The 13287-nt window shown below is 32.4% G+C and overlaps 4 protein-coding genes across 4 annotated transcripts; 2 read left to right on the top strand and 2 right to left on the bottom strand.

Annotated features, from left to right (window-relative positions):
• The first annotated feature begins 206 nt into the window (after positions 1-206).
• LOC131845669 (mitochondrial cardiolipin hydrolase-like) lies at positions 207-1874 on the top strand. Its single transcript, XM_059194758.1, has 2 exons — positions 207-804; positions 1115-1874. Exons 1-2 carry the CDS (start codon positions 459-461, stop codon positions 1471-1473), a joined length of 705 nt encoding a protein of 234 aa, XP_059050741.1. The 5' UTR covers positions 207-458; the 3' UTR covers positions 1474-1874.
• Positions 1875-1924: 50 nt separating this feature from the next.
• Positions 1925-3673, bottom strand: LOC131845664 (mediator of RNA polymerase II transcription subunit 10). Its single transcript, XM_059194754.1, has 3 exons — positions 3375-3673; positions 3209-3292; positions 1925-2527 (listed from the first exon to the last, which is right to left on the bottom strand). The coding sequence occupies exons 1-3, from the start codon at positions 3494-3496 to the stop codon at positions 2338-2340; spliced, it is 396 nt and encodes a 131-aa protein (XP_059050737.1). The 5' UTR covers positions 3497-3673; the 3' UTR covers positions 1925-2337.
• A 452-nt stretch (positions 3674-4125) lies between these two features.
• Positions 4126-5247, top strand: LOC131845637 (mitochondrial thiamine pyrophosphate carrier-like). The gene has a single exon (XM_059194723.1). The coding sequence runs from the start codon at positions 4152-4154 to the stop codon at positions 5121-5123; it is 972 nt and encodes a 323-aa protein (XP_059050706.1). The 5' UTR covers positions 4126-4151; the 3' UTR covers positions 5124-5247.
• A 2-nt stretch (positions 5248-5249) lies between these two features.
• Positions 5250-9130, bottom strand: LOC131845638 (uncharacterized). Its single transcript, XM_059194724.1, has 3 exons — positions 8942-9130; positions 6865-7061; positions 5250-6557 (listed from the first exon to the last, which is right to left on the bottom strand). Exons 1-3 carry the CDS (start codon positions 9027-9029, stop codon positions 5709-5711), a joined length of 1134 nt encoding a protein of 377 aa, XP_059050707.1. The 5' UTR covers positions 9030-9130; the 3' UTR covers positions 5250-5708.
• Between the last annotated feature and the right edge of the window lie 4157 nt (positions 9131-13287).

Raw genomic sequence — 13287 nt, 5'->3', positions numbered from 1 at the left:
AACTAGCTATTCTCACCGGCTTCGAACGGATGTACATAGAAACCTTCCTCTTAAATCACTTTATCTATTGCTAAACATTGCATTAAAATCTCTTGGGTTGTTTAAAAGGCATAGCGAACAGACGGCGGAAGCGACTTCATTTTATAATATACAAAGATGTAATATTACTTTGTTACAGTTCTTGTTCAATATTATGTTCATAATGAAGTTCTTTTAATACAGGAAATGTTTGTTATATATAAACTTATTTTAATTTTTAATATCTATATTTGTCTAAAAATCTATGACTATTGCAGCTTTATTCATCTTTGTAGGGTAGTTGTAAATTCTTTAACATTTTCTGAGCGGTGTAAGAGTGTAGCACTAATGACCTCTTATTTTTAATTCTTAAGTTAAAAATTTCAAGACCGGTCAGAGTACGCCAGAAACATTAACATTTATGTACGAAATCACTTAAAATGCGGTTAAATCCACGCATACTGTCGTCGGCGGCTGTTTTAGCGATAACCTGTGTTGTGTCTGCGGCCGCTTATTATTACAAAAGCAGAAACACTGAGATAAATGAAGTCATGATATTTTGTAAATTGCAATATAACGCTTTTAATTATTTCGACAAGCTGATTAGTTACGTAGAGTCTGCTAAGAACAGTGTGAACGTCTGTATGCCAGGAATACACAATCCAGCCATCCAGGGTCGACTTGTTCAGATTCTGAAGACGAAGAAAATTACAGTTCGCATAATAATAGACCGAGCTGGATACAACGAATCAACAGAATTCCTTTTGAAGGACCTTATTGATGCTGGTATGAAATTTTTAACATTGTTTCATAGGGATTAGTAGTTATAAAAGAAAAATGCACCAGATTTTGTCGATGGGGCGGTTTATTATATTTTTATTTTACCTAATTAACGCATGAATTATAACAGATAATTAGGTAAATCTAATGTATTGTTTCCGTTAAATAAGGATTAACAATACCTTTCAAATCGATATAATGTTGTACCTATATTAAATAAAGTCTATTTAATTATATATTTACATTGAACGTTTGGTATTCCAAAACATATTACCTATATGAAGCTATAAACTGGTAACATGTACATTCTTTTCAGGCGCAAAAATTAGATATAAAATGAGCGAGCATGTACACAGGATGCAACACAAGTTTTGCCTAGTTGATGACAGGGTACTCATGACTGGAACTCTTAATTGGGGTGATGACCGCTCTTCTGACCATTGGAACTATGTATACATAACTACAAAGACACAATTGGTTGAGCCAGTGAAGAGTGGGTTCTATCAAATGTGGAATGAATACTCAAGTGATATGGATATCAACACCCAATCTAGTCATAAAGATTTGGAAACTTCAATCACTCAAGACTTATTAAGTACTGAAAGTGTTGAAATAAGTACTGAAATTCAAATGCTTAGAGAAACTCAAACTACACCCGAAATATTTATAATGTAATTACCCCATATAATTAATGAAATTGAAATAACTCCCAATTGTTTTCAATTGTTTAATTAATACTATAATCAAGTTGTAATTTTATGCAAAAGACTCTTTAATCAAATGAATTTATTATTAATATTTATAAATAGACCTTAAAAATGTTTTAATATAAATAATTCTAGTAATGGTGCTTTGCAAAGCTGGCCTTTGCTTAATTTATCTAATTTGCTAATACCTTTTCTATTTAATACAATTCACTTAGGATGTAACTACTTTTTAATAGAGAAAAGTATTTCTTCATTCTTTACTCAATATATTCTTGTTTTTCAACTTTTTCTTTATGGTTCTTATTTTAAACTGAATGTTTTGACGGTCAGCTTTGTCTAAATTATAGATATATGTTTAATTATGTTATGCAATAGGTCTGTAAAATAAATAAAACAAACTTTTAAATTATTTTATACAGTATCTGATTTTTATTATCTATAGTTAAGTTATAATTATAATATCAAATCTATGGTAAAGGTGGTAAAAGATCCAGAGTGACATGAGTCAAACTAGCTAACTCCATAAGTACATAAAATACCATCAAATTTTTAAATGGAGCTACTAGGACAATTTTCTACTTTCCTATCACATCAGTAATACATATTGTTAATATTAAGTTATTCTTATTTGTTATTGAAATCATCAAAACTGGACTTAGTACAAATATTGAGTCAAATGAGTTGGGAGACTCTTTTGACTTTGAATACAGAAATCAAAAGAAAATTGACAAAAGTATAAACAAGAAAGTACTAGCATACATTTTAAATAGCAAAACTTACTTATAGATCTATTACATATCAAAAAAGTACAAATGTATTATATTTCATTAAACTATTCACCACCTCTAATAGCTTTATATTTATTAATTTCATTTGGAAAAGTCTTCGAGAGTTCTGAAAGAAGGTGACTTTTAAACCGTTTATATGAGTCTATCTTGCCCTTTACTTCTTCATTTTTGGCCAATGCTTTGTCTATACAATCCTTGGTGTACAGCTGAGGATTGCGACCCTGATCAATGTAGCTGTAAAACAAAGCATTAAATATGATTTGTGTACAAACAGTCATTTTTCCATTTTTGTTATCACTTTCTATACTATGCTTTGATTTTACAATAACATAGAAAAAGATATTCTGGAATTACTGTTAAATAAATGTCATCACCCAGTCTAATATATTTACTGAGCAAAGGCAAAGTACTCACTAAACAATTACTTATAATGACAGGGCATTTCTAATAAATATTAGACATAGACATCTGAATAAGTAAACAATGTTATTAATAGTAATAATAAAGACCTTTATTTAGCATTATCTCAGTATCAGTAGGGTTTACAATAAATGTGTGAGATTATTAAAGTGGCTTTAAAAATAGCAAAGTCGAGTTTCTCGCCAACCTTCACAATTATATCTATATCCTAAACTGTCCAGTTTAGACTATAGATTCAATTAAGTAAGGAAAATGTGTTTTTACACAGAAACCTGACATTCATAGGCAGCTAAAATGTCCTAAATGAATAAAATATTTAAGGCAGTTTTCATTTTTAAAAATCTTATTTAAAAAGTGTTTTATCACAGTGGCATATAAAATGCTCATTGCATTTAAATTTGTAAGGCAAATGTGAAATGCAATTTGTGTTTGCAAATTTAGCCAATTGCAAAATGTATTTAAAATATACTTAATATACATTTAAATAACACTCACTCAAATACTTCTGTGGGTACATGAATATCATGTACTTGAGACTTCAGTTTATCAACTTCTTGGAGCCCTGTCACAAGAGACTGTCTGAAAAGTAAGATAAATTACTTTATAAGCCTGTCGCAATTCTGGAGATAACTTGAGTATGCATATTATTCAATATTCTTACATCTTTTGATTCAATACACTTTGGCCTTGTGGTTGGAAATCGCTTACTATGATACGGATTTGTCTGACGTTCTCAATAAACATTTCCAATTGTGTCTCAAGATTTTCCAGTGGCGAAGACATGTTTTCTAATCAAATTGAATGATTCCAATTATTGACAACCGTCATTAACTGACTTAAATCTTAATTAATCTAAATAATTATTAGTAAAAAATGAAGTTGTTTCTTACAACTTTACATTAAGAATCATGAACAACAAATCAGACAACGATAGCCGTCACAAAACAAAGGCACAAATAGATTACTGTCACCGTTACGTCAATCAATATCAGTTTGACAAAGTTTTTTTATTGCGGCCATATTAAAATTTGACAGATACTGGCTGTATCTCTATATATATATATATAACTAAGGACTAAAATATTTTTTACCTCAAAACTATGTATTATTTTAACATATTAATTTGGTTAGTAAATACAGAATAACTCATAAATAGTTACGTTTTTTATCAATGTGTGCTGTTTTAATTCAGTGTAATTTCAGACACTATAACTTTTTGTCCTTTTAAACCAACGAATTGTTAAAATTTGTAATAGCTGAATAGACGTTGCCCAATGCCGTAAAATAAAAAATATCATTCATTTAAAAATGATATTTTAAAATATTGTGAAAATTAAATGTGAATGACATTCACATTTATAGGTTATTTTATTGTTGCTTATATGACTGACAGTATTTCATAATCTAAACATTAAAAGAAACGAAACTTTATTTAGTTATGACAAAATTATTAAATAACAATGCTGATAAAATATCTATTTATCAATCTGCATTGGCTGGTGGAGCTTCTGGCGCAGTCACTAGGGCCATGGCTCAGCCTCTCGATGTCTTAAAGATAAGATTTCAATTACAATTAGAACCAATAAAGTGTGGATCTAAGTATAGTTCTATTTTTCAAGCTGTTACTTCTATCATCAAAGAAGAAGGAGTTACCACGCTATGGAGTGGCCACGTTCCAGCACAGTATCTATCAATTCTATTTGGTGTTCTACAGTTTTCCACATTTGAAAAACTAAGCCGGCTCTGTCAAAAATCTGATCCTGAGTTTTATATGGTACATAAACATTGGATTAATTTTTGTAACGGAGGAATTGCTGCAACAGTTGCCACAGTCGCATCTTACCCATTCGACACTGTGAGGACGAGGTTAATAGCAGAAAGAAAAACTAGTAAGGCATATAGAGGCTTTAGTCATGCTTTCACTACTATGATTAAGCATGAAGGTCCCAGGTCCCTATTCAAAGGACTTTTACCCACATTAGGGCCAGTGGCACCTCAAACTGGAATACAATTTGCAGTATACAAATTGTTGACAGAAAGTGTAATGAATAAAATAGTTTTCTTCCAGAGACATGAAAAAAGTATATTAGGAGCAGTAGAGTCCACTTTATTAGCTAATTTAATTGCAGGATCAATTAGTGGATTAGTGGCCAAAACAGCTATGTATCCTTTTGATTTGGTGAAGAAGAGACTGCAAATTCAAGGTTTTCAGCAACATAGAATCAGTTTTGGAAGGCAGATGTATTGTGGAGGAATGATGGAATGCCTGAAGTTAACAATAATGGAAGAAGGGTTTTTAGCTCTATACAAAGGGTATGCTCCGAGTATGATAAAATCTGTTGTAACAACAGCACTTCATTTTGCTGTGTATGATGAAATTAAACATTTCTTCATGAGAGTACAGACTTAACATGTTTGTGTAATAATTATATATTAGAAAATGTTGTTTCAAGGGTTCCTTTCTTTTAATTTCCTTTTAGTCTAGGTATTGTTTGGTGTTCAATTCAATACTAGTTTTAATTAATTAATTTAGAATTGTACTGAACAATTATATTAAACCTAATGTTCCTATGTGAAATAATTTCCAGACACCTAGTTAGTTAATTTTAATACTATAGTCTTAGACTAGTACACTATGATATATTCGAATACAACATAATCTGATAGAATTGCTGTGAGTACTGTGATATTATTATTAATATTTTTTCTTAGTATGTAAGGATTTAAAACAGCCTTTTTTGTTTTATATTTATTTATTAAATTAGTTCTGTTCAAAACAAAATGCCTTTTTCTATGATATGCATGAAAAAGTGATGTACATATAAGCAATAATTATAATTCTATGACTAAGCAGGTATTCATTAATAAATTCATATATCCTTATTCATACCCTCCTTCATTTATAAAATTTATAGAATATACACTTTATTGAACTAATAAATAGGTACTATATATTACATTACATCCCATTATACCTGTCTAATATCCCTAAATCCTAACCATATGATATTACATAACCCATATTTCTCATTAGAGTATCCTTAATGGCTGGTTGCAATTCCTTTTTCATGTAAGTTGTTAAAAGAGTTCTTATGCCTTTTGTAAATATATCTTCCATTTCTCGAGATATATCTTCTACCTCCTCCAAATCATCATCTGGCCTGAAAAGTTTACTTCTTTCATAGTTAACTCTATTGCTGCGTGGTTCATAAATGATATCCCAGTTGTTATCTGCAGATCTACTGTCAGATTTATCCATATAACGCTGCTCTAATTCTGGTTCAAATGTAAATTCATCAGATCTCCTTCTACGCCTCAAAGGAAGGTTATCCTTGTTTCTGATGGAGTTTCTGTTTATATATTTCTCACAGCCGTAAGCATAAACGCTTATGAAACCTGGCTCGACAAATTCTGAATCAGTTTTGACATTGAACTTTCCGGGTTGTTGGTTTAGAGGTCTTGTATGGAAACCGATTCCGGCTTTGCGTAACCGTAAGATCATATTGCAGCCATTACCCCCAGGGTGTCTTGGGTACGTGTCTACAGGGTATGGTGCGTCATATGGACGTGGTTCCACGTAATTCCTTCTCAGGTTACGACTCGGAGGAAGATTACGATCCAGTTCGTTAGCGTCATACAAGTCAACATTACCGCTAATGGTTATATCGTGGAACAGAAGCATGGTGTCCAGGGAGGTGTTCCGAGGATCGAAGTAGCATTTTTCTACACGTACCCAATTACTGTTCTGTGGTAATCGTACACGCATTCTAGTCACGTACATATCAACAGGAGCTGTTCTCATTTGTTGGTATAAACTGTAGCCATTCAGATCTATACTTTGACTCTGAAAAAAGAAAATTAATATTAATTAATTGTAATAATACACTATAATATTTCTTTAGTTTAAAGCTATCTTCAGTAATGTTTAGTAACGATAATATTATTTAACGTTAGATAAAAAAAAACGGATTTGCAGTGGTATAAATCTCTAGAAAAGTTTCTGTACTAAAAAATCCGTTTTAATGAGAATTTCATATTCGAAGTCAGTTCAAAATTGTAATTGATTAACCTAAGATAAGCATTTATTGAACTATAATAGTTTAATTAATTAATTATTCAATCTATACCTATACATTATCTAGTATTCTCACCAGTGGCGTGTCTAGATTTTTTGGTTGATTCCTTTTTCTCCTCTTCAATTGGTCCAGTGCAGATTCCAGTCGAGCTGAGCATCTCTCACCAGCAATTGGGACATTCGTTAGCGGCGGCAACCCAACGGGACCGATACTGTGCACTGGTGGTCTTCCGTCGAAACGTTTTACTTCAAACAGAGGAAGGAAACGCGACTCTACAACATTTGAAACTCATTATTATAATATTAACATATGACTGACTGAGCGAAAGTATCTAAGTATAGGCGCCACATCACCCGTATCAATGAGAGCGTTGTTGACAAGTGTTTTACTATCCATATGAACTGTTTAGATGCCCAGTCCTCGCTTTTTATTTACGTCTGTACCTACTAGGGGTAGTTACTTTCACTACGAAACGGCTGTACGGATTTTAATAGAAACTGATATGAAGGTAGATTGTATCGCAAAGACGGACATATTATTTATCTTAGTCGAATACCTAGTATAATATATTGTCATATTTAATTGCGGCAATTCTTTACCGTCTCTAACAAAAGGTTATTCCCATACTTACTAGTTACTAGTTAGTCCCATACCAAAAACCTCTTACTCTAAAGCTGACTATAGTTATTAACAATTTGTTGAAAGTTACGTTATCTGCATGCGATATTTTTCCTTATGCATTTGTTTTCACTTCTATTGTCTCATGCTCAGCACCATGAAAAAGTCGTGAGTATAACAGTACTGTCCAAGATTAAATTTAGTAGTTCATTCAATTGCGCAAATGAATACCAAGTATGTGTCTACTATTGTGGAAGGAGTAATCTTCTTAATTAGTCTATTTTATTATTATCAGCTGTGGTAAGATCTGTTTAGAGGACATTAATAAATGAAGACGTTCTCAAAAGTGCCTACTTGTTGAGTCCTCTATAATCCATAAAAGTAACATATATAACATCTACCTAGTACAAAAGTGCATTCTGTGAATTTACTATATATTATAAGAAGGAAGTATAACGAGTGGTTCCAGCGCTATCGACGTACCAACGTCAACGTCAGGTTGACCTCCACGCGGTCCTCCGGGAACCAATTGTTGATAAATTAAAAATCACATTGCAAATAGGTTATGTCGTTTATGGTATTAATTGGCATAAATGTACAAACAAATAAAAAATCTAAACACTACGTTTTACGGACCTACGATTTACATATAAAAACAAAAATGTTACAAACAAGACAAAAATTCTAACAATTGTTTTTAATTTTGTTACATTGATAAATTCCTACTAATAATGAAGGGTATGAGTATAACCAGATTCTACCATATTATTATTATGACTGGTCAGGGAAAGCGTGAGAAAATGTAAAAAGTAAACGCATTTCTAAAGTAAACCGTGTAATCTCCGGTTTTAGTTCCAATTTATTTATTTTGTTTTCTTTTGGTGGTTTGTAATTCATATCCATCTATTTAAATAATTATTGATAGCCGCATAGAAGTAGAGCAGATATCTATAACTATTGTAAAGGTACTATAATAGGTATTACAATCTCTTATACATATCGCCCTTTTGCATTTGAAGGCGTTTGGCTGCATGTTAATAAAAGTATATACCTGTTTTTATTTTCTTTTTTAATCGAAATCTCTTTATTACTTATCTATCTAGTAGTACTTTGTTCAAATTAAAATATAATACTGAATACCACATACATTATGAAAATATATCTATTCTAATTCTAATTTGAATAAAATCAGGGAATATATTTATGAACATCTATCGTATGTAATATTATGTTATCTGTGGTATAAGTATCGAGTTAAGTAGCCCTCTCTCTCTCTCTCTCTCTCTCTCTCTCTCTCTCTCTCTCTCTCTCTCTCTCTCTCTCTGCTTACCCCATAAGCAATCTAGAATGAAGGTAATATAAGAGCAGCTGCGGTGGTATATATATAAGATTTGCGTCGACTAATTAAATAAGGGACTGTTAGAACTGTTACATAGATATGAATGTGCTTATTGTTTTACTTATTCTAAATATTAAAACTTTTTTATTAATAGTCATTTACGTATACTAGTATTTAAAAAAAACAGAAACTCACCCTTTCCTTCCTCTTGGTCCGGCAATTCATTATCACTACCTGATGCCGTTTTCGCAAAGAATATGAACATCCACCAGAATTTCACCATCTTCACCACAATACATAGACATGAAAGCAAGAAGACTGGCCGAAAATAATATAGATCCCTTTGATTCAGTAAAAAAAAAAGTTGTATCTAGTTCTGTCAAAAATGGCGCCAAACTAGTCGACTTCCTATCGCCGCGGGATCGAAACGCGAAATAAGTAAATTGCAATAAGCAAGACGCCAAGAGGTGCAGTCTTTGGAAAACAATCCCCGCTCGCAACTAACATAGTTGGCTTCTAGATGTTTGCGTTTTGCGACAGGTGTTCATGGATATCTAGGATAGGAGGTACCAATTGCGAACTGTAAATGGCGAGACGAAAGTTAGTAGAGCGAAAATTAAGAAGTTCCCTTTATTAGAATCTATTCAATTGTAATAAGATTAATTAAATATAAAAAAAAAATACAACTGTTTACACACAATAAAATTCTAAAAATAAACAAAGGAATAGCTTGTTGGCGAGATTTCGGTAGTAGAGTGTTCTAAAACAGAGTTACTTTCGTAGAGACATCTTATAGAAACGTGCAATAATTACTCAATGTACCTACATTATAATAACCCAGCACAATTTAAAAGTGCCATCCTAAGCAAAAAATTGTGTTTTTGATACTAAACAACTGATAGAAATACTTAAATACATTGTTTTTAAATAAATTAGGTATTGTATAGAAAACACAGACCAATTCAAATAATCATACTCATGAATACAAAAGTTTATATCTTACTAGTTATCGAACTCACGGCCATGGGAAGTAAGGCGGAGACACAGAATATCTAAATAAATACTTTAATTTAAAAATAGTAAAATATATATATAATAATCTTTAAATTAGTTTAAATACACAAGTACTAGATCGTCATAATTGGTTGTATACTTCACACATGACATACCAAAAACTCAGTAGATATAGGCTATAATAAGACAAATGTTTACTGCTGCTGCTGTGATTGGCTTGTTATAGGTATTTTCCATTAAGGGAGAGTCAGTAAGAAATAGAAAATTGACCATATGGTTTAGGTGCATTTACGATTGGATCCAATAAATAAAAGAACCGTTATTGATTCAATACAAATAACACATTTAGTTAAGGGTAGGACGCATTTGTTATATGTACTCTTTTTTTGGTCCTTAGCTTATTATTGCTATGATATTAAATTTATATATATTATGCGAAACAGTAGAAATCTATAAATCAGGGTAGCAATCTACTGACTCTGCGACCTTATTGATCTTGATCACAATCGGTTTTTGTTTGTGATCTTGAAATATACATGTGTAATGTATACCAATATTATAAAGAAGTAAGAGTTTATAAGGAGGATTTCTATGGTATAACATAATATAATAACTATAATAAAATAAAATCGTACAACTTTACACTACTACCAATAGGAACCGTAATAAAAATTAATGAGAATAAAAAAAATGTAGCGAAAATGAGGGAAATATGACGCAGTCGTAGTTGCGCGGGTCAACTAGATAGGTATTATTTTTTTATATTTTGGGGTGTAGCTATTGTCAGGTGTCGTAGGAGACTTAAGTTTTATCTCGGTTTTTTCTAAAAATACAGACACCGTACCACCCAGTGCGATGACACCTTATTTTTTATCTAAGACGACATCATGTCTCCGGTAATGCAAGTAGACTGTGACGTAATTATAAATAGAAATTAGGTTGACGCGTACAAATTACGTACGGTCGAGCTGAGCGGGTTAGGTTGAGCGACCTTTCCTTTGTTACTATGACTTTATCACAGTCCTTATCTAAAGCAGTATTTTTCAGTCTTATTACTATCTACACTTACATTTTACATTACCTATTCACAAAAAAAGATGTACAGTTATTTCATTCCAAGTTTTACACTGACAGTCTTGGTGGTCTAGCAGCTTAGTACACCGCTTTACTTCCGATGGTCGCGGGTTCGATTCCTCGCACGATGCAAACATTTGTCCACAATCGTATATAGCGACATACTATATCGCTAGACCACTGAGTCTGTAAAAATGATAAATGATAAAGTTAAACCTAAAATTACTTATTCGACCGACTGCAAGTTAGGTAGGGTAGCGAGGTGGAATAGCGCACACCGGGTAATGGCGCTCACCTCTGTAACTCTATCGACATGGAATGTAGCAACACGTCACGTTGCTTAAAGCACGAGGATAGGTAGCCTCTAAAAGACAGCAATGCAAACAGACAGCCAACTCGCGTCATGTGAACGTGAATTGCGGATTTTCGTTTGCGGCCATACTAATTTTTGCATAGGTACGTGTTTTATGGCGATAAGTCTAAAATTTTAATGCTTATTTAAATATTAAGTATACATTTCTGATAATCAAACTATTCCATTTTATGGTAATGCAATCAATTTTTAACAATAGTCAATAGTCAAATTGTCAGGGGCAATGCCGCTCAAACATGTTTTTTTAAATAATGTCTTCCTACTACTAGTAGAATAAAGTTAGGTATATGTTTTTGTTGTTAAATTATTGGTTATTCGATAATTAAAGACTTTGTTACTTTTCTTAATTTTGATTTGCAATATATAATTTATAAAATACACCATGTTTTCCTTAAGTGAACGCCATTCACCCTTCTTCCCCTACACAAAAAAGGTGATAACACTAATAGAACTTGAGAAATAGGAAATGCACGAGTGTTCCCTAAGTGACCTGATTGAGGTGACCTCTATGGTTTTCCGAATGAACAAGAGATTTTGGGTTAAGCAGGACATACCAAATTGCAGTTTTTACAATTACAGTGGTATATAAATTATTTAGACAGCAGACAGACCGACATTCGTCATGTCTTTGTCCCATGCTTGATTGTCCTAAAAATAAATTGTGTGTAGTAATCAGGGTCACCCATTGTTTTAAATTGCATTTTTTCTTATGAAATTTCCGTGAAATATTTAGACTAAAATTTGACGCAAGTATTACTTAGTTGCTATTAGTTTATTTAAAACGATAAGGATCTTAGTAATTTTGGGTCCGTAAAAGTACCTATATGTTATATAACATTTCATTGTTTCAAAGTTTTAGCCACAAAAATAATAACACAAAAGAGTTAGTTTCTTCCACGTTCCTGTATTTAAACGTTGGTTGGTAGACTAGATAAATTTATGACCTAGTTTACTACCTCGATTCATAATTACCCTAATGCTTTTGCTGGCTGCTTGTCTTTACAGCTTCACCGGACGATAGGGGGCGAGTGCAGATGGCACTTTACACCCGCAGAAGGATTTATGAAGCGCCTGACGGATTCAACTTTAGTCTGAGGGCACCGTTAGGGGTTCGAACTTGGGCTCAGGCCATCGTAATATCGATCCTTGTTTGAATTAGACGGGGGATTGATCGAAAGGAATCCATTCAATATTACCAACATTGTAATAGTAATACCTTTTAAAAGCAATAATGCTCCGGATTCAATTAGATTTACATAGGCACCTTAGTTAGACCATACTATTGTAGGTACTTTGTACTGAATATGGAACAAGTTATACTTCCCGATATTACTTTAAATCTGGAAATATAAGTCGAAATATTACTGCATTTAAACAAACGCTTCAACTGAATAATATACTAATACCTACAGTGTAAATAAGATTAGATCTGAGATAAAATCAAACACACGACGGTCATACGAACAATGTCATCATTGTATCGTCATTGTGCAAGCGTGTCGGGAGCGCCGTCCGCTGATGGTGCAAGCTAGCCACCATTGTGAGTGAACAATGGGGAAAGCCATGTCCAGGGTATAGTGCTCGGCGACTGGGCTATTATGGGGCCATAAAAGTAGCGCATACACTTCAAACAGTTTAAAAATACAATCGTAATATTTACTGGTAACTGGCTGAACGATTACAAGAGCAAAATTAAGCGTCTCTTTACCCATTTATTGACCTGCTAGCTGAATCTTCTGGATTTGAGATAAAAAAAAAGATAAATTTATTTAATATGCATCTACCTATGTGCCATAAAAAATTATAAGTTTTTTTGTATTTTTAATTGTGACGTAATATTGCTGGATCAGACACATTCTTCAGAACTAAAAAAAAATCTAAAACTAAATTGAAAATAAAAATACTTTTTATCCAGAGCTCACTAATTTTTCCAGCCTGTCGGTATAATCGGGCATCGTAGCCTAAAAAGAGATGAACCGAAGATAGAACTACAGATTTAATCGAGAAAAATGTACAAACGTTTCTCAATTAAAGTATACTTTGTGATTGTAAAATAATGTTTATTCATAAATACATAAAA

This window comes from Achroia grisella, unplaced genomic scaffold (genome assembly GCF_030625045.1).
Source record: "Achroia grisella isolate CSIRO2021 unplaced genomic scaffold, CSIRO_AGI_Agris_v1 utg478, whole genome shotgun sequence".
Classification (NCBI taxonomy): domain Eukaryota; kingdom Metazoa; phylum Arthropoda; class Insecta; order Lepidoptera; family Pyralidae; genus Achroia; species Achroia grisella.
Note: the sequence above shows the minus strand (reverse complement) of the source record. Positions and strands in the feature narration are given on the sequence as shown.